General features: G+C 45.3%; 1 protein-coding gene across 2 annotated transcripts in view; it reads right to left on the bottom strand.

Moving 5' to 3' along the window:
* Positions 1-26,733, bottom strand: part of LOC143930441 (transmembrane protein 176B-like) — a 63,081-nt gene that overhangs the window by 23,057 nt on the left and 13,291 nt on the right. For both annotated transcript variants that reach the window (XM_077454761.1, XM_077454760.1), the window contains exons 3-4: positions 11,332-11,445; positions 3,016-3,072 (exon numbers count right to left, since the gene is read on the bottom strand). In XM_077454761.1, coding sequence (XP_077310887.1) covers positions 3,016-3,072; positions 11,332-11,445 — 171 coding nt within the window. The remainder of the gene's footprint in view (positions 1-3,015; positions 3,073-11,331; positions 11,446-26,733) is intronic.

Genomic DNA, 26,733 nt, shown 5'->3' on the forward strand with positions numbered 1-26,733 from the left:
ACTAAAATTTAGAACAAAGACAAAAAGGGGATTTGTAAAGACATATCAAGTACTACTTAATATCCTGTCAAGATTAGTACAGTCTACACATAATTCATATATATCCAAAAGTTAACAGCTTATACATTAATACAGGAAGTGAGACAGGATATCAGGTATAGAACTAAAACTTAGATCTGTTCTGGCGCTCTACATGTTTTGCGTTTTTGAGTAACGCTTCCTCAGGAGCTTTAACAATTTAGTTTCTTCATGGGTACACCCCAAGAGAAATGTGCCGGAAGGGAGGGAGAGGGAAGATAAAAAAGGAAGTGTTTTTCCGAATAGATAAAGCGACCAATTTTCACTTCAGGGAACCACTTTGATCTATACAAGAGGCTGCGATTTAGCATAGAGGCTTCAGGTACTGTGTAGTGTGAAGTGGCCAAGAAAACACAGGAAGGGGTTCTGGTGCCCCGTATTCTTTAGATTTAAGTGGTAACTTCTAGCGGTATCTTAAGGCAAATAAAGTAAAGACAGGCTCTCCCAAAATGGTCCAAGGTAAAAAGGGGATCCTTGTAACCCCTATAGTGTTTCGCCTGGTGCAGGAGTGGGACCGCCGTTTGTTTGACTCTTTAGTGTATCCGCAGATACCACCCTGTGATAGATACACACCCCTATTTAATTTTAAGAACGATCGCTCGATTTTTAAACCGTTAGTGGGGTCAATTTGACATTCATTTTAAACCACAGTGATGGGAAAATTTGGAAATTGAAAATTCCTTTGACCAAGAAGTTTTCTGACAGCGTATGTACTAATTGATCAGCCAGTAGCATAATGGGGTTAAAAAAATAAAAATGAGCCCTTTATAGTACAAAAATATAATCACTACTGTAATTACTACTTTCACTGTTCTACAGTAAAAAAAATTAACCCCTTCCAGTAGTGATTATCTTTTTTGTACTATAAAGGGCTAATTTTATTATTTTTAACCCCTTTAGGTTACTAAACATCTTAGGCCTGGTTCACATCTATGTGTTTATTGGTGCTTTTTGCAGAAACGCACTACAGTTCATTTACATGGTTTCCTATGGAACACGTTCATATCTCTGCTTTTGTCAGCCGCTGCAATTTGTAAAGGGTCAGGGACTTTTAACGCAAAACGGTGCTTTTTTGGTTCAATATACTTCAATGGAGAAGCTGCCATCCCGCCAATACCGCCACCGGTTAGTGCCACCTATAGGTGCCATTTGTCATCAGTGCCCCCTGTCAGTGTCACGTGTCATCAGTGCCACGTATAAGTGCAATCTGTCATCAGTGCCACGTGTCATTGTCCTGATGCTCCAGGGCCTTCAAAAGTGTAATAGGTAGTCAACAAGTTAGATGTGCAATTTATGCTCCTAGAACACCTGATGGCGCTCCCTGCATGTTGGGTCTCTCTATGTGGCCAGGCTGTGAAAAAGTCCCACACATGTGGTATTGTAATACTCAGGAGGAGTAGCAGAATTTTTTGGGGGTGTCATTTGTGGTATACACATGCCATGTGAGAGAAATAACCTATTACAATGACAATTTTGTGGAAAAAAAATAAATAAAAAAAATGAAAAATCTTAATTTTGCAAAGAATTGTGGGGGAAAAAAAATGACAACATCAAAAAGCTCACCATGCCTCTTACTAAATACCTTGGAATGTCTACTTTCCAAAAAGGGGTCATTTGGGGGGTATTTGTACTTTCCTGACTTGTTCGGGTCACAAGAAGTGAGATAGGCCACTAGTACATCAGATGTGATCAATTTTGTGCAATTCGCACCACAGCTTGTAGACTCTCTAACTTTCACAAATACCAAATAATATCCACTAATTTGGGTTATTTTTACCAAAGATATGTAGCAGTATAAATTGTGGCCAAGATTTATGAAGAAAAATTCATAATTTGCATAATTCTGTCACAGAAATATGCGTTTTTTTTCAAAAATTTTCGGTCTTTTTTCATTAATAGCGCAAAAAATAAAAACCCCAGAGGTGATCAAATACCACCAAAAGAAAGCTCTATTTGTGGGAAAAAAAAAAAAATGACCAAAAAATTCATTTGGGTAGTGTTGCATGACTGAGTAATTGTCATTCAAAGTGTGAGAGCACCGAAAGCTGAAAATTGGTCTGGGCAGGAAGGGTGTTTAAGTGCCCAGTAAGTGGTTAACCGATTTAATTAAACAATAAATCGGCCAACTAATCGATTATGAAAATAGTTGCAGCCCTACTCTGTACACACCTATGTTAGCTTTTGATCAGTTTCTGCAGTGCGTTTTGAATTTGCACACGTGATTTCTGCGATTTGCATTTTTACATTTTATTTGGCCAATTTGTTGTTGGGCAGATTAAAAAACACAAATTTCTGCAAAACCGCATTACATGCTTTTCTGCAGCTTCTCCATTGAAGTATACTGAACCGAAAAAAAGCACCGTTCTGCGTAAGGTCCTTGACCCTTTCCAAATATACAGCCGCTAAAACAGATCTGTACGTGTCCCATAGGAAACCATGTAAATTAACTGTAGTGAGTTTCTGCAAAAGGCACAAAAAAAAAAAAAAACAAACAAACAACCCATAGCTGTGAACCAGGTCTAAGACATTTAGTAACATAATGGGGTTAAAAACAAACACCAACCACCCCCCCCCCCTCCCCCCCAAAAAAAAAAAAAAAAAAAAAAACACCAACAAAAACCAAAACACTTAAATTAGCCCTTTATAGTACACAAAAAAATAAATGAAAATCACTACTATAAGGGGGTTTCTTTTTTTACTGTAGAACTGAAATATTTACAGTAGCGATTTGTTCTTTATACTATAAAGGGCTCATTTTAGTTATTTTTAACCCCATTGTGTTACTGGCCGATTCATAGACTATGAAAATAGTAATCTATTAATTTCATAATAGATACATTGATGAATACTTATTTCAACCCTAATATGGACATATATGTGGTTTATAACAGCACTGATCAACATGGTAACCAGGGAAAACCCAACGATTGCACTTACCCATAATGCATTGGGATATTTGTAAGCCAAAACATTCAGTGCGCCAGCAACAAGGAACTGTTAGGAGACAAATATGGCGTTTTAATAATAGTAATAGACCTACAACCATCTACAGGTATATTTAAGAATACAGACAAGCCAAGACCAGAAAAACCATGAGCACCCCAAATAGGTCTCCCCTGTGTGTACCAAACACAACCCAAACACCTGAGTGCTTCAGTGTTTTTGCCAAATGTAGAGCAAAATCTTTACGTGTCCGCGTAAGGGGTTTTCTGCTGCATTGGTAAAACAGCCACACGACAAAAAAAAAAGGTTACCTATAACACCAGCCCCAGAACTGCACACACTTGCCCTCCTTCCACTCTTCCTCTGGTGATGTGGAAAGGAAGCCCAATGTAAGCTCCTTGTCACTCTAGTTGGAGCTTACACAAAGCCTATGATTTTCTCCCCTAATGTGTATGATGGCACTAGGCAAAAAAAAAAAAAAAAACAAAAAAAAAAAAAAAAAAAAAAAAAAAAACCATCGCCAAGCACCGGTGTTTTCACCACGTACAAGGAAAGTGAGAGTACCATCTTGCAGCTTACTAGACATTAGCTGCATTTGTCTTTTCAGGCTTTCCCTCCTTTCACCTGGAAATTCTGTGAACATCCTGTCCCTTTGTGGCTATACTAATTTCTCCACTGTATCTATGGAGGGAGTCATGTACTGTATGACTTCAAACAGGTCTCCCTTTGTTCAACTATGTTACATGCAGGTCGATAGGACTAGTAATTTACACAAGAAATTAGGATTGTTTGTGCATTTTCAGCTTATTGGTAGTGACAAGGATACAGCAATTTTGGCAATATTTGTACACTTGCTGAAAAATGTTCTTAGCGAGAAAAATGAAAAGGAATGTAACCACCACACCTAAGGACTGGTAAGCTGCAATAATTTGCCTTTTTTGGTTAAGAAATGTTGCAAAAGACCTTAAAAGAGTAAAATACTGGTTACTGGCAGCACCTTGGTGAATTAGACTGCTGCACTCTCACACCAACCACAGTTAGCGTCTGAAAAACCATATTCCATGTCCTCCTGCACACTGCTCCAATTATCCTCTAGACCAGGGGTCTCCAAAGTACAGCTTGCTAGGACATTTTTAGTGGCTCGCAGCTAGAGTCAGACTCGCTGCAGGGACGGTCTCTCTGCCAAAGCTTTGTCAAGTTTGCGAAACCTGTGATAGGATTGTAGGGGAAAAAGACTTCTGGAAAAGGATGAATAAAGCAGAAACTGTCCCTTAAAGGGGAACTTGTGACCAGAGGCTGGTCAAGGCCAGACTGAATAACGACCACAAGTGACCCCAGGGTTCAGTCATTTACATAGCGCCGACAATTTACCCAACACTTTACATATGTATATACTGTACATTCATATTAGTCCCTGCCCTCAAGAAGCATACATACAATCTAAGGTTCCTCATGCATTTATACACACGCCATTTTAGACAGGAATCAATTAACCTACCAGCAGGTCTTTGAAGTGTGGGAGGAAAGTACTTGGAGGCGTTAACTTTCACTGCCAGTGGCCAGCAATGTGTAGGAGGGTTAGAGATCATTGCCACTGACCCACAATGTGGGGGGGATTAAAAGTGCTGATATCATTGCTGGGGGTTATTACTGCACTCACTGACACCGATGCTTGTGGTTATTTTATTCAAACTTCAGTGTGCATTGCATACACTGCAAGAAATTCCACAGGACCAACAATTTTGGGTGTTTAGGTACAAAAATGCACTGCTATTGTGTGGCCCTGAAGAGGTCCTCTAAATTTCAAGTTGACCACTACTGGTCTACAAACTTCAAATTAAATTTTCTAGCACATTAACACAAAACAAAGCTGAAATTGTTTTGAGAGAGCAGGGGTCATCAAAAAGACAGGTTCCTGGTTTGTGTTCATTTGTAGCAGTAGTCTGGCAAATAAACCATGTCAGCAATAGTTGGCTGCAGGGCTAGACCCACAAAAGCAAATGAGGCCTTAAAAAAAAAAAAAAAAAAAAAAAAAATAATATATAAATATATATATATATATATATATATATATATATATATATATATATATATATATATATATATATATATATATATATATATATATATATATATATATACACACACACACTTCCTGTCGCATCATGGCAGCATACACTCTGGGTTGTGACTCCGCCCCCACAACCTGATAGGACCACATAGCTATAAGATGAAGATACGCCCCCCGCCCCGGTATTCTCTTATTTTTCCTCACCTGTTGGGACCGCACGGATCATCACCCTCTTACCGCTTTGCCCCAGCCAGGTTCTAGCCTCTCCTGGGTGGAAGTCCTTACCGGTACAGCCTCTAAAGGAAGCTAAATGGAAGGAACCCCACTCTGGTGATCTCAGGGGTATGAATACTTTTTCTCTGCAAACAGAGCATTGCCTCTATAGCCGTTGAAAGTAAGCCTTAAACAGGCTGAAGGCATATAATAAAAAGATTGGTCTTTAAGCCTTAAACAGGCTTAGTACCTGCGGTGGTCTCCGGTTTCCTCTTCCTCCCCCTCCCTGGTGTCACTCTGTCTGCAACCTGACAGCATACTCTCTGCCTTCAGTATCTGTCACCTTAGGTTGTCTGGTGCCTTTACCCCAGTGTTGCCTTTCTGCCATATTTTACTTTTCCTTAGCTCTCTAGTCCCACAGCAACATCACCACTCTTCCTGGTCACACTGCCGCTTTGCACATGCTCACTGTGCACTTTGGGCAGCCTGTGTATGTCTATCTATGTCTTTTCCCGTTTCCAAGATGGCGCCGGCGGCCGCATGGCACTACTGAGCATGTGCGGGCAGGACATGACCCCAGCTCCAATTTTAAAAGGGGAAGATGCCTTTTTAACGCAGATGTCTTTTTTTGCCTGTTTTTTGTGCTCAGCTGAATTTCATGACTGCTGCATTTCTGTTTTTTTCTACCCCAGTGTTGCCTCTCTGGCAAGTATCTCCCCTGTATTTTTCTTCTCTCTCTCTCTCTATTCCCCTCTTGTTTCTGTTATGGCTTTATCTTCCTTACCCTTTTTGCGTTACCTGTGTCTTCAGGCTTCCTCTGTTTCCCTATCCATGGAGACCACTGCTCCAGCAGATCACCACCAGAATAGGTAAGAGGGGAGGAGTTTGGTAAGTAGAGAAGATCGAAAAAGAGAGCAGGATGCACTAGCGCTACCTAAATGGTTAGCCCCATCAGGTCCACAAGATCATCTCACAGAGATTCCTCGCATAGAAGAAGCCGCTCTGGCCATAGGCGGAGCCATTCGGGTGGAGGAAGTCGCTCAGGGAAAGGGAGTCGCAGAAGGAGTCGCTCCAGGTCTTGTTCAAGGCGCAGCCATTCCCGCCGAAGAAGATCCCCTGACCGGAGACGCCATTCACCAGCACGTCACTCCCATCCTTATGAAAATACCTGCTGGGTATGCGGGGCCATAGCCCTTCCAGATATTTTGGCATGCCGCCGGTGCTTTTAAGAAGCCACCAGAGAGAAAGGGCAAGAACACAGAGAGCTCACAGAGTCTTCTGCCCCACGTGTCGCTCCCGACACGGAGTTATCTCCACGGGGTGCTTCGCTGGCTCCCCCAAGTACTTCCAGAGAGCATGATTCTCCTTCAGATGAGGAAGAACTAGAGGCTTCAGCGGGCTTTGACTTCTCCCTAATAGAGCCTTTTGTGAGTTCAGTGAAGGGGGCCATTAGCTGGGAGGAACCCCAGGAGGCCCAACCCAAAAAGGAGAGAATATTTCCTGAACCTGATGAGAGAACCCGAAGCCTTCCCCTTCATTGATGAGTTGGAGGAACTTATCAGAGACGAGTGGCAGAGACCCGAGAAGAAAGCAAGTCTTAATCGGCTTGCCAAACTATATCCTCTAAAGGAGGCTAAAATTAAATCTCGTGTCCCCGCCAGTGGTGGATGCATCCCTCATGCGTGTGGCCAGACACGTTACGCTCCCTATCGAGGACGCTGTGTCATTCAAGGATGTCCTGGATAGGAAGATCGATACTGATCTCAAAAGAGCTTACTTAGCAGCAGGAGGCGTATGCAGGCCAGCAGTGGTTCTTGCAGCTGTGGGTAAGGCTATTGCCAGTTGGTCAGCAAGCACAGAAAAGCTTGTATCCAAGGCGCTGATCAGGACCAGATAGTTAGGGCCCTGCAAGAACTAAGCCTTGCAGGGTATTTTGTGGCAGAGGCATCTGTGGATGCTATTAAGTCCGCATCCAGGGCTATATTGTCCTCGGTAATGGCCAGACGGGCTCTCTGGCTCAAACCCTGGGCGGCAGATCCTGCTTCCAAGTCCAATTGGTGCTGCATCCCGTATGATGGTGAGAACCTTTTCGGCGCAAAATTGGACTCTGCTATTTCTAAGGTCACTGCCGGAAAATCAGGGCTTATCCCCTCGGATAGAAAGCCAAAGCTTCAGGAGGCCTCCTCCCTTTAAGCGTAACCTCCCGGACAGGTACAGGGATGCCAAGTCCTACAGGCCTGGTAGGGAGTACAGAAGGAACTGGAAGGCCCCTCAAACGTCCTTCCTGACGTCCCAGAAGCCCAGGACCCCAGCATCTGACCAGAAGTCCTGTTGAAGGTGCGTCCGCCCAGCCAGCAGTGGTGGGGGCCAGACTCTCAAAGTTCACGCTGGTCTGGGGGGAAACAATAAGCATTAACCACCGTTCGCGTCGGGCACAGATGGTCATTCAGGTGACTTCCCCCGGGGGACCATTTTTGCCCAACAAACCTCCCGTCATCCCGGCAAAAGAGGTTAGCCTTGACCCGATACGTTCAGGATCTGCTCCAAAAGGAAGCAATTACCGAGGTGCCCCTATCCCAAAGAGGTCGGGGGTTCTATTCCCCTCTATTTCTAGTAAAAAAGAAATCAGGGGACCTACGTCCGGTCCTGGATCTAAACGTAAACCGCTCTATCCAGGTAGAAGCATTCAAAATGGAGAGCCTACAGTCTATCCTCCAGGCCATAAATCTGGGGGACTGGATGCTCTCCATAGATCTACAGGGCGCCTACCTCCATATCCCTATCCATTCAGAACTCCAAAAGTACCTCAGTTTTTCACTAAACCACAGACACTTTCAGTTCTGAAGTATTCCGTTTGGAATTTCTGCGGCTCCCAGGACCTTTACAAAGGTCCTTCTTCCCGTTATCGCGCATCTGAGGGAGAGGGGGCTGCGAGTCCACCATTATCTGGACGATATTCTCCTCCTCTCAGACAGCCGGGAGTCACTGTTACAGCATCGAAAGATCCTCGTCTCCACTCTGCAGAATCTGGGATGGCTCAAACTGGGGGAAGAGCCAGACTTGGCCCACCCAGAGAATGATCTTCTTAGGAGCCCAGTTGAATACAGTGCAGCTGCCTCTGGAGAAGTCTTCCCTGTTGGTCCGGAAGGTGAAGAAGGCCATTCTAGCAAGATCCCTGTCGGCCAGAGTATGCCTCAGCCTTCTAGGCTCCCTATCAGCGACAATTCCTATGGTCCGTTGGGCTCAGTGGCACACCAGACCTCTGCAGAACTCCTTCCTACATCAGTGGGATGGTTCATCCATGACGCAGACGATCCGGATCTCGGAGACAGTCAGGCGCTCATTGCGTTGTGGTCCCCACAACTTAAACAATTGCAAACACATAGTCATCCCTCCTCAGGAGGTAGTGACCACAGATGCCAGTCTAGAAGGTTTGGGAGCCCACTACCAGTCCCATGCAGCGCAGGGCCGTTGGCCTTTCGAAGTACGGGACTCGGTATCGAACGTGCTGCAGATGAGGGCGGCCCTCCAGGCTTTCCTGGCCTTCAGCTCCCTTTTAAGGGGGAAGCAGGTCCTCTTAAGGATGGACAACAAGGTTGCTGTTGCCTACATAAACAGACAGGGGGGGACCAGGAGTCCCTCCATGATGCGGGAAGTTCTCCCTGTGATTGAATGGGCACAGTTGAACCTGTCAGACCTGAGGGCGACTTACATCCAGGGGTTCGAGAACATCTTAGCCGACACGCTCAGCAGGGAGTTCGCCTTCAACAAAGAGTGGTCCCTGAGCTCTCAGGCCTTCTCCCTCATCTGCCAGACCTGGGGTCAACCAGACATAGACCTTGCTGCGACTCCGGCAAACTCCAAATGCCGAAGGTTCCTGTCGAGGTTTCGCTTTCACTTAGCGGAGGGGACAGATTGCCTCCAGCATCCCTGGAACTTCCATCTCGGGTATATCTGCCCTCCGACTCCCCTGATGCGAGATTTCTCTTAAGGCTCAAGAGATCAACGGCATTGGTGATAGCGGTGATTCCTTTTTGGCCCAGGAGGCCATGGTTCACCACCCTCCTACAACTGAGCACGGCAGACCCTCTTGCTCTTCCCTGTCAGCCGACTTGCTCTCCCAGGGCCAGCTACTACATCCAGATTCGGGGAAGCTGTACTTGATGGCTTGGGGGCTGAGAGGGCTAGGTATCTATGTCAGGGCTGCTCCCAGAAGGTAGCCGATACCCTGCTCCAGGCCAGAAAACCTACCACCAACTGCACCTACCGCAGGGTCTGGGAGAAGTTTGTTGCCTTCTCTCAGGACCTTGGCCGGGATCTGTACTCACTTTCGGTTCCTCTGATCCTAGAGTTCCTGCAATCAGGCTTAGACAAAGGTCTTAGCTCTGGTACTCTGAAAGTTCAGGTGTCAGCTCTATCCGCCCTGACAGGGGTTAAATGGGCTCACGATCCCCTTGTTATGCAATTTCAGAAGACCCGTCTTAAACTAAGACCACCTAGGAAGCCTTCCTTTCCAACATGGGACCCATCAGTCATCTTAGAGGTACTATCCAAAGAACCCTGTTTTCCGCTGGAAAACATCTCCCTCTGGCACCTGACACTAAAAGTCACCTTTCCTGGTCACAATCACATCAGCGAAGAGAGTTTCAGAGATGCAAGCATTACTGATTAAGGAGCCGTATCTGATCATTCATCCGGACAGGGTAGTTCTAAGGCCCTTGGATAACTTTATCCCAAAGGTGGCATCCTCTTCACTTCAACCAGGAAATCAACTTGCCAGCTCTTAACACAGACCAGGGTGACCCTCATCCTCTGGATGTAAGGGGCAAAATCATAAAATATCTTTCCCTGTCCAAATCCTTTAAAAGATCGGAGAACCTCTTCATCGTTCCCTATGGCCTTAGGAGAGGTCAAGCAGCTTCGGCCCGAACCATTGCCTCCTGGTTGGTGAAGGCCTACTTTCTGAGTGAGTCGCAAATTCCTGAAGACCTTAGGGCTCATTCCACCAGAGCAGTGGCCACCTCCTGGGCAGCGTATTGTAGGGTCTCAGTGGAAACCATCTGCAGAGCGGCCACTTGGTCCTCCAGGAACACCTTTATCTCTCACTATAAGGTGGACTCAGCTCAGCTATCAACAGTAGAATTGGGAAAGTCCAATATTCAAGCCAACTCTTCTATTCCTTGCTAATAAACGTTTACCTTTGCATCTCCCACCCAGTCTGTGAGTTAATCTCCAGAGTGTATGCTGCCATGATGCGACAGGAAAATGGAAAATTGTATACTTACCTTTCCGTAATTTTCCTTTCCTGTCGCATCTTCATGGCAGCATACAATATCCCACCCACAAAGGTGATTCATATATACAGAGAATACCGGGGCGGGGGGGCGTATCTTCATCTTATAGCTATGTGGTCCTATCAGATTGTGGGGGGGGGGAGTCACAACCCAGAGTGTATGCTGCCATGAAGATGCGACAGGAAAGGAAAATTACAGAAAGGGGTAAGTGTGTATATATATATATATATATATATATATATATATATATATATATATATATATATATATATATATATATATTCCACCTTTAACAGAATAATAAAATGCAGTTTGCAAGAACCCACAAAGCATTTCACCCTCTAAGTGGATAGCGTGTGAAATGCCAGGCTCCAGCAGACTCTTCCTCCAGCTTCCTGTTCACACACAGGCATGTTCTTTCAGTTGAACTGGGCACAGTGTAGCGATCACCGCACTTGTATTCCACTGAGACCTACGTCTGTCTTGCATTATAGCAGGTGGGACTTGTAATTGATTCATTCACAGATGTCTGAATGATGACTTGGCCTTCATAGAGGACATAACCCAAAGGGATCTGCAAAGTACCAAAAAGGGCCACAGGTAGGAAATTAGGTTTACAGACTGGGTTCACATGTGGCATGCAACAGCTTTTTAGCCATTTCCGTTAAACACCATTTTTTTTTTTTCTCCCCAGTATTGTTTCTTGATATCTATTGTGCACATTACACTTACCGGAAATCCTACCCAGAAGTGTGTCCCAGCAAAGGTGAGATCAAGTTCTGGACGAATCACAGCCAAAATGATAGCCAGCATGACACTGATGAAACCAAAGGTCATAAAAGAGACCTGCAACAAGTGACAAAATAAAATTAGATTTGTTAACAAAAGTTGCAGACAAATGCATCAATAATATCAGGCATTAGATTACTTCATATGGTCGTGCCGGTTCACAAACGTCTCTTTCTGAAAGAATTAGAATTTTCCAGTGGAGGCCTAATACATGAAGGTGAAATAACGGGATTTTTTTCACTTGCATGTAAAAACTGGAGTTAGTACTTACCGGTAACTCCTTTTCCGGTGGTCTTCCAGGACAGCCCTTGAGAGATGGAGCTCCTCCCATCGACACAGGAAACACATTGCCACAGTTCAAAAGGCGGTCCCTGGTCAGTCAGTCAGTCAGTCACCAAGAACCGAAGGATGGAACTGAAAAACAAACCATAACAGGTAACAACATTAGTACATCACTATAATCAAATAAAGGGTGGGATCGTGCTGTCCTGGAAGACCACCGGAAAAGGAGTTACCGGTAAGTACTAACTCCAGTTTTCCCAAGTGTTCTTCCAGGACAGCCCTTGAGAGGATCCCCAAGTACTTACCAGATTAGGGGGGGGGGGGGGGACCACGGCCTGGAGGACTTTCCTCCCAAAGGCCTGATCCTGACTAGACATTAAGTCTAGCCGGTAATGCCTTGTAAAGGTGGAAAAGTATGACCATGTGGCTGCTTTACATACCTGCTCCGGGGTGGCACCAGCTCTTTATGCCCAGGATGCAGACAACACTCTTGTTGAATGAGCTTTAACACCCTCAGGAGGATCTCTATTCAAGGCCTTATACCCCTCTGCTATAGCTAGCCTAATCCATCTAGCTATGGTTACCTTTGAAGCTTTTTGCCCCCTACGCTGCCCAGAAAAAAGGGAGTCAGATTCTGAAAGGATTTGTCACTTTAAGATATTCTAGAATACACCTCCTCACATCCAATAAATGAAAACGTTCTTTCTCATTTGCTGCATTTTGACAAAATGAGGGGAGAACAATATCTTGGGACCTATGAAAGCTAGAAGCTACTTTTGGTAAGAACCCAGGGTCTGTTTTTAGTATGACTCTGTCTTCTAGGATCTGTAGAAAAGGTTCCCTGATGGAAAGGGCTTGGATTTCACTGACCCTACAGGCTGAAGTGATTGCCACCAGGAGTACTGTCTTAAATGTAATAAGCCTTAGGGAGGCCTCTGAGATAGGCTCAAAGGGTGACCCCAAGAAAGCTTTTAGTACAACTGCTAAATCCCAGGATGGGACTTTGCTGACTCTAACCGGCTTACGTCTAGCGATTGCCTTACAGAATCTAGCGACAAAAGGATTTTCCTGTAAGCGTTCATCTAGGTACACACTTAAGGCAGCTATCTGAACCTTAATAGTACTTAGGGTTAATCCTTTGTTCACACCTTCCTGTAAAAACTGTAGAATATTAGCCGTATTTATGTCACGGCTATTCAATTTTTTTCCAGACTTTTTTGTAAATAGCCCTTGTGACTGGTTTGCGACTCTGTAGTAAGGTCGCAATTACCTCATCTGTCAGGCCCTTACTCCTTAAGATTTCCTCCTCAGTAACCACGCTGAAAGCTTCAGTGTGGCCACCTGTGGATGATAAAGAGGTTCCTGCGACAGGAGGTCCTGTCTGCAGGGAAGCCTTAGAGGCGGACAGTCTGTTAATTGTAGCAACGTTGTGAACCATGGTCTCCTGGGCCAGAATGGTGCTACTAGAATCAAACAGGTTTTTTCCGTGAAGGAATCTTGCTAGGACCCTCGGAATGAGATGAAGAGGGGGAAATGCATAAGCCAGACTGAAAGTCCATGGAGTTTGCAAGGCATCTACAGCCAGGGGCTGATCTCCTGGGTTTAGCGAGCAAAAATTGGGAACCTTTGCATTCTCTTTGCTCGCAAAAAGGTCTACTTCTGGTTTTCCCCAGTGAGTTATGAGATTGAATGTCTCTGGGTGTAAGGACCACTCTTGGTTCGAAACTTTTTGTCGACTCAAGAAGTCCGCCGTGCTGTTCAGCTCCCCTTTCAGGTGAACTGCAGAAATGGATTCCAGATTGGCTTCTGCCCACTGAAAAATGCGTCTGGCTACCAACATCAAACGAGGACTTCTGGTACCTCCTTGTTTGTTTATGTATGCTACAGCAGTCATATTGTCTGAACAGACTTGTAGATGGTGACCCTGTATTGTGGGGTGAAAGGCTAAAACAGCTCTTAGGATCGCTGTTAGCTCCTTCCAATTGGAAGAGAAACATTTCTCTTCCGGGGTCCACTTGTCCTGGACCCAGCTTGAGCCGAGGTGGGCTCCCCAGCTGCTCGCATCCGTTGTCAGTGTTGAAGTGATAGGAAGGACCCAATGAACCCCTTTAGGTTCTCCCTGTCCTTCCACCACCAGAGGGAGCGTTTTATCTTTGAGGGGATCGATACCTCCTCCAGATCTCTGCCCTTTAAATTGTTCCAACAGAAATCCCTGAAGGTCTCTTTGGTGGAACCTGGCCCATTGTACGGCTGGAATGGCTGCCGTCATAAGACCCAAGACCGACATTACTTCCCTCACCGTACATTTGGGGCTGCATTGAAGAAAAGATGTTCTCTGCCACAGATTCAAAATCTTTTCTTCCGGCAGTATAATTTTCTGATCTACAGACTTGATCCAGTAACCCAAATACAGGATCTCCTGTGTTGGGGTTGTCTTGGATTTCTCCTGATTGACAATCCACCCTAATCGACTCCGGCTGAGTTGAGTCAACTCCAGATCCTGAGAAAGTCAACTCTGAGTGTGCTGTTAGGAGCAGGTCGTCTAGATAGGGAATAATTGAGACTGATTGAAGCCTCAGTGGAACTAAAGCCTCTCCGAGAACCTTGGAAAAGATTCTCGGGGAGGATGACAGACCGAAGGGGAGCGCTCTGCACTGAAAGTGGTAAACTTTTGTGTCTATCTGCACTGCCATCCGAAGGAATTTCTGGCATTCCTCCCTTATTGGAATATGCAGATAAGCATCCCTTAGATCCAGGGTGGCCATAAATATCTCTTTCTGGAGAAGGTTCTTTATGGAATAAATGGACTCCATCCGAAATCTCTTTAACGGATGGAGCGATTCAGTGGTCGGAGGTTCATAAATTAGTCTGAACCTCCCTGACGGCTTTTTTACCACGAAAATGTGCGAGTAAAAACCTTCTCCTTGTTCCTGAATAGGGACTGGTGTCAAAACCTCTTGATCCACCATTTCCCCCATCAGTAAAGGTAAGGCCCTGGCCTTTTCTGAGTGACTTGGGAGCTTTGTCACCAAAAACTGAGGGAGGGCTGCTGTGGAATTCCAGCGCATGACCCCTTTTTATTATATTTAAGGCAAACTCGTTCGAGGTTGTCTCTTCCCATTGTGGAAGAAATTTGCTTAATCTTCCTCCCACAGGAACCCTGACGTCACTGGGGTTTGGGATCCTGATTGGGGTGGCTAAACAGTATGCCCCTTTCCCTTTATGTCCCGACCAATGTTTTTTGGGGGTTGAACTCTGATTTAGAGGGTTCTTTAAAGGGACGAAAAAATTCTTTGGAAATTTTTCTTTTTTGCGGGAAAGGTTTTCTTTTTATCCGCCGTCCTTTCTAAGGCAGAATCGAATTCAGGCCCGAAGACTAAGTCTCCTGTAAAAGGGACGCTGCACAGGCAGGTTTTAGACGCCGTGTCTCCCCCCCCCCCCCCAAGTTTTCATCCATACTGACCTCCTTGCTGCCACTGAAAGTGCTGCTGACTTAGCCGTACATTTTACGGAGTCCGTGGAGGCGTCAGAGATGAAACTGGTGGCCTTAAAAAGCATAGGGAAGGATTTCATAAGCTCCCCCCTAGGAGTGCCTGCTTTTAAATGTTCCTGTAGTTGCAACAACCAGAACTCCAGGTTTCTAGCTACACAAGTGGCTAGAGCTGGTTTTAAGCCTGCCATAGAGGCATCCCAGGCCCTCTTTAAGACAATGTCTGTTCTCCTGTCCATGGGATCTTTCAGGTGACCCATATCCTCAAAGGCCAGATCAGCCTGCTTTGAGACTTTGGACAGAGGGGCGTCTAGTTTAGGATTTTTATTCCAGACCGCCTCTGGGGTCTCATCAAAAGGGAACCTTCTCTTAAGGGATTTAGGAAAGAACCTTTTTATCTGGTTCAGACCACTCCTTAAGGACAAGGTCAGAAAGCACCTTATGTATAGGGAAAACCCTTGCTTTCTTTTTCCCCAGAGCCTCATAAATTTGATCATGTCTGGATAACCGAGTTTCTTCCTCCTCAATTTCCAGTGTATCATAGATAGCACCCATTAGCTCATCAACTTCCTCAAGAGACAATCTATACTTTGAGGCTTTAGATGTTGCTTGCTCCTCTTCCTGATCAGAGTCTGTGTCAGAGGAATCGGGGCTAATCAACGTGGGGCTAGGCTCCCTGACCATACGGGGCTCCCCTGAGCTGGGTGTTGTAAGGCATGGTGAGGAGGAGATTGCAGTTGTTTTACTCGTGGAGGCAGCTGACCCTACGTCAGTGATTAACTCCCGGAGGGATTTAAAGGTTGACGCCATTTCCTCTTTAAAAGGAGCCCAAAAATGTTGCTAAGGGGGAATCTGCCTCAGATTTAAGCAAGCTTGCAATGCATTGCTTGCATAGGGCTTTGTTAGAGCCAGAGGACAACCTATTCCCACAATTAGGGCACTTTTTGTGGCCTGCCTTGTCTTTCTTTGGTAGCCCTTTAGCCTGAAAATAAGAAGACAAAGAATTTTTTAGCGTCAGCTCCATGTCCCTCCTTAGAATCACCCAACTGCATACATCCTTAACTGAGTTAACCACCACCGTGGGGCACTACAGAACCCAGCCTACAAACACCACCACTCCACCAGAGTAATAGCATGCCCAGCAGCCTACCTGGGATTGGCTGGTGCCTGTCTCTGCCGGAGAGTCCTGGGGAATAGCCTCCATGGTCCCCTCTGCCGCTCCGGATCCTGCCGCTAGTCCGGTATTGCTGGACGCTGGTCGGGACTGTACAGGCACAGCGCTGGCTCTCCCTCTCCTCCTTGTACCCTAGAGACCCGGAACCGGAAGTCTCGGCACACAGTGATGACGCGGTTCCGCCGGAAATGACGCTCGGCGTCTCCGACCCCACCGCAACAAGGAGCAGAGATGGAAGGTTCCACTCACCGCTCCTGGGGGAAACCGGCGTCATTCTGCCCCTGGCCACCTCGGCACTGGAAGGAGGAGGGTAACGGGTCTGCTCCGGTTCAGCTGGACGGTACCCGAGCCACAAAAAAAGGGTATGGACCCAACTGCAGCCAAAAAACAGGACCCGGTCCCTTATGGCTTACAGGTTCTCAGGCAGCCCCTGAGAGGGGCCTCCAGGTTCCTGGCAACATGTTCAGACGGAGGAAACACAAATGACTGACCAGGGACCGCCTTTTGAACTATGGCAATGTGTTTCCTGTGTCGATGGGAGGAGCTCCATCTCTCAAGGGCTGTCCTGGAAGAACACTTGGGAAATCTCCTTCTTGGAGTACATCACAGGGCACAGGAGAGTTACAATAAAAGGGGAGTGGGAATAGGACTCAAGTGTCCTTGCCTTCAATGAAGCAAAAGGAACAAATTGATTCAACATGATTAACTTTATTAGAAAAAACAGGATTTTTAAAACAGCTTACCTGTAAAATCCTTTTCTTTGATGTACATCAGGGGACACAGCCATAGTAGTTACTATGTGGGTTATAGGTCAACTAATAGGTGATGGACACTGGCACGCCCCAAAGACAAGAAGTGCACTCCCTATATAACCTCTCCCATTACCGGGAGTACCTCAGTTTTGTAGCCAAGCAATACAAGTGTATACCAAGAAGGGAGGGACCTCTGTGTCCCCTGATGTACATCAAAGGAAAGGATTTTACAGGCAAGCTGTTACCAGGTAAATCCCGTTTTATCTTCATACACCAGGGGACACAAAGCCATAGTAGTTACTATGTGGGATGTCCCATAGCAATGGCAACTGAAGGGAGGGAGACAACAAAAAAAGTAGGACAAAAAAGGAGGCTAGAGGACTCATACTGCAGCTTGCAGTACACTGCGCCCAAAGACAATATCCTTATTACCTTTAACATCGATTTGATAAAATCTGGTAAATGAACTGAAAACAAAGTTGCGGCCTTACAGATCTGAGCCATAGAGGCCTGATGATGCACCGCCCAAGAGGCACGATCGCCCTGGTTGAGTGTGCTTTAACATGAAAAAGGAGGAGGATTTTTCTTCTTTAAGCCGTAAGCTTGAACAATCACTTGACAAATCCATTTGGAAATAGTAGATTTTTATGCTGCCTGTCCCCTTTTTGGACCTTCTGGCTGCACAAAATATCTGTTTTGCAAACCTGAGCGGTCGCCTTTAAAAATAGACTGATCGCTCTTACTACATCAAGGGAATGTAGTGCCTTCTCTTCCCTAGATTGAGGCTCTGGAAGGAGAAGGTGGGAGAAGGTGGGAGAAGGTGGGAGAAGGAGGGAGAAGGAGGGAGAAGGAGGGAGAAGGAGGTCCTGTCACCACTTTTGGTAGGAACTCAGGATGAGGACCCAAACCACCTTATCCATGATCAAATATGGCTCTTTACAGGATAGAGCCTCTAGTTCCGATACTCTTCTAGCAGAAACAAAAAAAAGATTCTCTCTTGTTAAAAGAACCAAGGGAATTTCCTGTAAAGGCTCAAAAGGCTGACTCTGCAAAGCCGATAAAATCAAATTTAGATGGATTTAGAGATGCCTTCATAGGGGGATTAATCCGTGTTACCCCCTGTATAAAACTACGCACCTGAGAGTAGGAAGAAAGAGGCCATTGAAAAAAAAAGAAAAGAGAAAAAAAAAAAAAAAAAAAAAAAAACACTGACAAGGCTGAGATCTGGCCTTGAGTATTAATCCCATTTGCAGGAAATCAAGGATCCTACCCATGATATACTTCCTGGGGTGCCAACTCCTGGATCCACACCAAGAAACGTATGCCTTCCAGACTCTATAGTAAATGATTCTGGAAGCCGGCTTCCTGGCATTAACCAAAGTAGACACTACTGAAGGCGATAACCCACGATCCTTTAGAATGTGGGTTTCAATAGCCAAACCGTTAAATGTAGCGTCCGTAAGGTAGGATGGAATACCAGACCTTGTGTGAGAAGTCCAAGGGACTCCTACCACCATCTTTATGATCTTGGCAAACTAAGATCTACTGGGTCACCAGAATCACCTCCTTTCGTTCCTGCTTGATCCTGCAGAGAAGACACGGAAGTAGCAGAACTGGAGGGAATGCATAGATCAGTGGAAACGGGTCCCATGGGAAGACTAATGCATGCTAGCGGAACCCTCGTTCGACACAAAGTTGTCAACTTTGTTGTTGAATCTGCACGCAAACAGGTCCACGTCCGGAATACCCCATCTTTGGCATATTGCTAGGAAGATGTCGGGGTGAAGAGACCATTCCCCGAGAAATAATTGTTGGCGACTCAAGTAGTCTGCCTGCCAATTTTCTATTCCTGGAATAGATTCCCGGCAAGGAATGTTTTCTGCCCAAGCTAGAACATGATTCACTTTTTGGGCTGCACGACTTCTCATGCCCCCCTGGCAATCGATGTAAGCCACAGCCATGGCATTGTCAGATTGAATCCTGACAGGACAATCCCGTAGCCTGACCGTCCAAGATTCTAGGGCCAGACGTACTGCCCGAATCTCCAAAATGTTGATAGGCAAGGTCCTCTCTGACTCAGACCATCTCTCCTGGACAAAATCTTCCAGGACTGCTCCCCAGTCTTGAAGGCTGGCATCTGTTGTCACCACTTTCCAGGATACTGGTAGAAAAGATATCCCCTTTTGGAGGTTGCTGGATATCAACCACCAATTTAGGCTCTGGACGTACTTCAGGAGCCAAGCGTATTGGAAAATCCAAAGCCTGAATCTTTTTGTTCCAGACCGACGGGATGGCGTTTTGTAGCAGTCTTGAGTGAAATAGCGCATAAGGGGCGGCCTCGAAGGAGGCCACCATTTTCCCTAACAATCTCATGCACAGCCGAATGGAAGGATTTTTCTTTGTTTTGACAAGTTGAATTAGTCCTATAATGGAACCGATTTTTGTCTGGGGGAAGAATACCTTCTTCTGTACGGTATCTATGACCAGCCCCAAGTAATGTAATCTCCTTGATGGTTTTAAGGAGGATTTTTCTAGGTTGAGTATCCAACCTAGAGGACCGTTATGCCTTGAGCCCTTAATCTGGCTAAAGGAGGTGCCAGAATTTTTGAGAACACTCGCGGTGCTGTGGCTAGACCGAATGGCAGGGCCACAAACTGAAAATGATGATTTTCTATTTTGAAGCATAGAAATGTCTGGTGAGCGGGAAATATTGGCACATGGAGATATGCATCAATCGAAGCCAAAAACTCCCATCTTTGCAGGATAGAAACAACCGATCGAATTGTCTCCATGCGAAAGGATCGCATATTTAAGTGCCAATTCAGATCTTTGAGATCTAGAATGGGTCTTACCTCTCCGTTTCGTTTTGGAACCGTGAAAAGGTTTGAATAAAAGCCTGTGCCCTGTTCCTCTAGGGGAACCTCTGATATCACCAGCTGGGATAATCAATGATCCAGAGCTAGAAAGACTTTCTCTGGATCCCTGGGAACATTTGGTCTTAGAAAAACGAGGAGACAATTTCTTGGAACTCTAGTTTGTAACCTAGAGAAACTAAAGAAGCCATCCATCTGTCCGGACATTGTTCCTGCCAGATCTTTGAAAATTTCAGGAGCCTTCCCCCCACCCGAGTGGGGGTGCCCTGTCATAAAGAAGGCTTTATTCTGCTTTGTGGGCTTTCTGCCCCAAGATCTCTTGACCGTGGTGCTGCCCTTGGGGTCTTCCCCTTGAACCAGGCGGTTGAGACTGCCTAGAGGTTGATTCCCCTGGCACAGGTGAGGACGCACTTTAAAAAAGGGGAAATGTTTAAAACTTCTTTACTGGTGAAAGAGCTTTTCCCATTACAGATCCTTTGCATGTATTTATCCACATCATCTCCAAATAGCTGTTCAACATGAAAGGGGAAAACTTGCCAAGAGTTTTTTTTACACTGTGCTTTGGCTGACCAATTTTTCAGCCATAGAACTCTGCGAGAATCTTTCATAGCATCTACTGTGAAACATAGTGCGTCTGATATGCCAGCCCCTTGCTGGGCCTGTTGATCAGGTAGACTCTTAAGTATCTCCACAAACTGTTCCTTAATGGACTAAGATACACCAATTGCCGCAAGAACCTGCTGCACTACTGAACTTGCTAAAGACCTATTGCTTTTGGAAAGAAGTTTCAACTTTCTATCTGTTGGATCCTTTAACATTAGCGCATTATCCACTGGACACGAGACTCTTGTTCACTGAGGCAATTGCTGGAACCCCCCCCCCCATTTCTTCTAAAAATACTCTTCCATAGGATAAAGCGTGGAGAATTTCGTGGGAGGATGATTTTGTTTATCCGGTGTTCCTATTCAGAATACATAAGAAGCCATTTTTAGCCATAAACGAATAGGAAAATCTCCAGATGGGGAGGCTTTAAATGATCCCAAACCAGAGATCCGTTCATCAAGAGGCAGCAAAAATGTTAAACGAACCAATTTATTAAGGCCTCTTTCACACTACCAATCCGTTCAGGTCCACCTGCCAGTTTTTCAGGCAGACCTGAACAAATGCTCCATAGAGGTCTATGGTGCATCTGATGCCAGTGGTGACATGTCTGCTGACATCCGACCCGCTCCAAAAAAATTTGACGGAGGAAAAAACCTACTTTTTCCATCAGTCGTCGGATCAGATGACAACAGACCCTGCGGTCCATCGTCATCCGATCTCCCATAGGAGAGAGCGGCGCTCTGACAGGTCCGTTCCTGCGCAGTGTGCAGAGATGGACCTGTCATCTTCCTGCTCAGCGGGGATGAACGGATCACTGATCTGCAATAAGAGAGTCCTGAGCACTAGATGGGGGGGGATCTGCTACATTTAGACCCACTATCGAGAGATATAGCATCAATCTTATTTTCCAAATTACAACTGGTAGAAGAGAAAACCTCCCATGTGATATATACAGGGACTGAAGTGTCCAGCGCAGCTGCAACAACAGTCTCCCCTAATGGCTCAATCTGACTGACCGCATCACTCGGAGGAGGACATTGTTTTGGAAATGGATTTAGTTTGTTGTGAAACCATAGACCCATTAGAACCCTTAGTGGTGTTCCTGGTCCCTCTTCCACTCATAGCCTGAAGCACAAAAGCAGAGGCACTACCAAAAAGAATGTACACTGCTAGGTTATAGTCCAGCGCTATAAGCTGCTATTACTATCTAGCCTATTAAAATAATACACAGCGCTTTAAAAACTTCCTCCACGTGCGGCCAGCGTCTGGCGGCCACGCAGTTACATAGTTTCATAGTTAGTAAGGTTGAATAAAGACACCTGTCCATCCAGTTCAACCTGAGTGTCTACAATTGTCCCTGTACATTGCACACGAACGTTGGTCCCTGCCCTCAAGGAGCCCACAATCCAAGGTCCCCATTCATATACTAGGGCCAATTTTGGACAGAAGCCAATTAACCTACCTGCATGTCTTTGGAGTGTGGGAGGAAACCCACGCAGGCACAGGGAGAACATGCAAACTCCAGGCAGGTAGTGTCGCGGTTGGGATTCGAACCAGCGACCCTTCTTACTGCTAGGTGAGAGTGCTAACCACTATGTGTATGTGTATGTGTATGTGTATGTGTATGTGTATGTGTATGTGTATGTGTATGTGTATGTGTATGTGTATGTGTATGTGTATGTGTATGTGTATGTGTATGTGTATGTGTATGTGTATGTGTATGTGTATGTGTATGTGTATGTGTATGTGTATATATAACACACGAAACGCTTTCGGCATACAGTTCCCCCTAAGGGGTTAACTTCAACATTGGGGGGGCAGGAGGAGAAACCAGTCCACCCTTTTCTTACCGGAAAAGGAGGAAATGATGGCTTCTGACAGCGCTGCTTCCAACATCAGGCGCCGAGTGCTCAATACAGCCCCCAGTGGTCACATAGGCATGACAACATTATAAAAAAAACTTAAAGGAGAAATTCCTATGAAAATCTCCACTTACCTTCCCACTTATCTGAGATAGACCCAATATTCACCCTTCACGGTGGGCTCTGAAACGGACATGGGTTTCCCCAAGTAATTCCCTGAGTGTCACTCTGAATGCCCATAAAAAGGATTCTGTTCAGGCAAACACTTCACCCTGAATAAACACACGTCACAAATGGGTGAAATATGCCGATATGTGTGCCTACACGTGCCCTCTGCCGACAGCCAACCTGGGCTTTTCATCACTCTTTAGCCCTCATCCCTTCTCAACAAACAACCGAAAACTGGAAGCAGATGTCCAAATTATATCAGGTTAAACCGCAGTTTGTTCCTTTATCGAAGGCAAGGACACCTTGGATACTATTCCCACGCTTTTTATTTTGATAAGGAACTCCACCCTATTAGGCGAGTCGGTAACCTACCACTAGAATTGACCAACGATATTTGTCATCAGGACCCTGGCAATTGCGTTTGTGATTCACAGGAGAGTTACTTCTTAGACCACTGGATTATGCTTAACCGCCAGGCGATTGAACATTGGCAAAGCTTGACCCAGCCCTGCATATTCTCTTCCACTCCCAGCGTTGTCTAAGTTTTGGTGGCAAGCAATATTGGAGTAAAACCTAAGAGAAAACTCTTGTGGAGGTCATTTCATTACAAGATACATACATACACCAGTAAGGCATTTACTAGGTTATCCAGCACAGGCAAATTTAGGCAGAATTATGTTGCATGCTAGGCCTGTCTGCTGTGGTCAGAGTAGCAGTGGGTGTGACCACCTGCACTTCAGTTCTGGAGGTGCCTACCCTGTTTGAGGAGAATGTTCTAGAAAAGGGTCTGGGCCAGGAACTGGAGTGGCAGGCAGCTTGTGTGTGAGCCCTGACCTTCCTTAAATATGATGGCAAAGTCTTATCCTATGGGCATCCCATATTCCTATCCAAGTTGTAACCCAACAAAAAACTTGCAAAAGACTGTTCATCTCTGGGAAGAATGTATGAAGTCTGGCAGTGGGGTGATTTGGGGGATTGTAATCAGCTGCAACACCATGGAGAGATATAAAAATGGTGTATTACATGCGGTTTATGCTCAGACACTACGAGACATTTTCTGTATTCTGCAAAAAACCTGGTTCATCCAGCTGTTCTCCATCTCCCCCTTCAGTCCAAGTCCCCATTTCAGCTGGGGATTTGTAGAGCAGTGTTGGCAGCTCTGCACATGCTCAGTGTTCAGTGAGTTTCTACACTGAGCATTTCCTCTCAATTACATCTGAGCAGCACATGTGACTAAAGAGTCACACGTGGCTGTATACACAGTGATAAACGACAGCCAGCTCCCTCCCCACTAATCAGCTAAAAACAATAGGGGTGGGATATTACATGTAGATTGATGGAGGCTTCCCTTTTTTCTTAGACACAGGCTGGAGGGTGTGACACAGCCTGTGGACTGACAGAAATCTGCCAACACCATGTTACTATGTCTACTTTAAAAAAAAAAAAAAAAAAAAAAAAGATTTGATCTCAAATATATTTAATTTGTATGACAGTTTAAAAAACAGTTTGATATTAAAGTATTTTTACTCTGTATTCCATAGGCTGTTTATCTTATTTTGAATATGTGGCCAGCAGCAGAGGACTAGTAGCTCCTCCTGCAGACAGACTGGGCAAGATCTGGGTCATGTGGCAGCTGTATATCGATCATGAGAAAGGTAGATTTTTTGTTTATTAAAATAATTACATTGCAATCGTCCATATACTGAAAGAAGGGATAATGTTTTAGTATCACTTTAAGTGTACATCACACCTTAGACCAAAAAGAAGTAAACAGGGATTGACAAATCAATACTGTGGCTATGAGAGAGACTCGCACAGCCCTGTCCACAGTTAAATTCTATAGAGCACTAGTCGCATCAAAAAAAAAAAAAAAAAAAAAAAAAAAAAAAGTGCAGAGAATTAGCCTTGATGTTTTGGAGCCAGAGAAAAAGGAAGGCAACACTACTAAAAACAAAAAGGAAACGCTGAGAACACCTAGGGCAGGAAGGAGCTTTGAGGTTTCAAAAACAACCTTATTCTTCTATAATACTAGAATGCTGCAAGTTCAGACATCCTCCTATTTGAAGAAATTGCCACAAGAAAAGTAACCTTGCATGAAAAAAGCTGGAGAGAAAAATCCTGAATAAGTTTAACCAATGACTTACATAGGGGTGATGTAGGTAGCAGCTAGGACCAGCTTTGGAGACTCTAAGCACTGAAGTGGAAATCCTTATAGTTGTGAATTCCACCCATCCATGAATACATATTGTTCTTCATACCTTTGGATTTCAGAGTTCATTGGTCACCATCTTTTTTGTAGTAAAGCTTTGCCTCAGTGAGCTCCTCTTAAGCTGCATTGATTATATTTTTTTTTTATATACAATTTAATCACTTTTCTTATTTGGGGCTATAGTTGGCAACTGTTAAAGTCCTATGTTCTATATATTTTGATTTGAATGAAACTGAGCATATGGGACAGCTTTGAAGGTGGTTACCATCAACCCCAGCGCCATCATGCAAAAGCCGTAAAGGGGTGTTTTAGCGGATGCAACTCCAATACCATGGATCGGAAATGCCTGAAGCTTATCCTGGGATAGGATAATGCATGCCAGGGTCTTGTCCAGGTCAAAGCCCAGATACTCCAGGCAACCCAATGGCTCCAGGGTTGACTGTTGCAACAATTTGCCCATGGGACTTTAAATGGGATGCAACACTCCTATTGATGAAATAAAATACTAAATTTATTGATACATACAAGATCAACAGTAGTCACAGACAGATGTCAGATTTGTGATGTTGTACATAACATTACAGTCAGGTACAATTTTCCATAGAATAATCCATAGTAGGTACAATAATGCATCCCAGTGGCCCAATTTTGTGAACTGTTCACTTCCTCAGGGGTTAATGCAAAACAAAAACAAAACCAACAAAACAAAAAAACAAAAATAAATAAAATAAAAACACAAAAAAGACTTGCCACTGTGCCTGCCACCATATGGGGGGATGTCACTTGCCACTGTGCCTGCTAGCATCATGGGGATTGCCCCAGTTACCTGGCTGCCACCCAAAAAAAAATAGCAATTTGTCATGAATTAATTTACATGTAAAGTCAATCTCCCCCCCAGCATTGCAGAGTACTTGCAGCCAGGTACAACGCTGTCAGCCTCTCCTCAGTGCGGGTACATTAGCTGCAGGTGAAAACAGGCACATGCAAGTGAAAGATGAGAGTGAGGGCAGGCAGTGAGATTACATTATTCTCTCTTCTGGGTCGAAGCTGCACCTCTGGGTTGAGCAGCCTTCCGTCCTGTAAGTAAGGACGGAGCAGCAGTGCAGGCAATGAGAGATGTCCTATCTTTCCTGTTGCCGCACCACTGACATTACTTGTCTCCTCCACGGCCCAGCAGCAGAGGCCCCACCAGCCCGGTGTTGGAGACCTCTGGTCTAAAGGATTTGTCTAACCACGCTACCTCTAATGCCACCTGAGAGCCTGAAAAAGCACTAACTGGCTTCTCTACCTCCCCTTGAAAATAAGGATTTCCTCACCGGGTCTTGCCATCCATCCATGATGGATTCCAGGACCAGGAACACCCTTTTAAATCATATTGATGTGGCATTGGTAACTGAGCCCTTACCCATTTTCAGGATACTCTGCTGTTTAATATTCAAGCCCAAAGCAGGCGATACCCTGTCTAAGACCGAACCTATGGTTTGAGTGCTGCAAGTCTGGAGTGCCAGCCACTGTTGATACGATGTTTATGATTTTTCAGGGAGGGTAGTAAGGCTGACGCTTTTCCCGTGCAGCTTGGCAAACTAGCCTTGGACACACTGTCCTACTGCCAAGCCTTAACCAAGATGACTAGGGCTGAGGATGTGGCAACCATACGCAGTGAATCAGTCGAGGCATCCGTATTATAAGCCTCCCCTGCAAGAGTAAGGACAACAAGATAGTCTCTGTCCCGTCCCTGCCCCTATGTGCTCTCCAAGGTCCCACAGTCCTTCAAGAGCGGATCCATCCTCTTGTCCATGGGAACTCCCAGGTAAGGTCTGTATGCCTGGAAACCTGAAAGAAGGCTGCATCCAGTCTGGGCACCCTACCGACTGACGGACCGTCCTCTTAAAAAAAAAAAAAAAAAAAAAGCCTAGGCTTCAGGACCCTTGA

This window comes from Lithobates pipiens, unplaced genomic scaffold (genome assembly GCF_037356315.1).
Source record: "Lithobates pipiens isolate NorthernLeopardFrog02 unplaced genomic scaffold, aLitPip1_a1.2 Scaffold_25, whole genome shotgun sequence".
Lineage (NCBI taxonomy): Eukaryota > Metazoa > Chordata > Amphibia > Anura > Ranidae > Lithobates > Lithobates pipiens.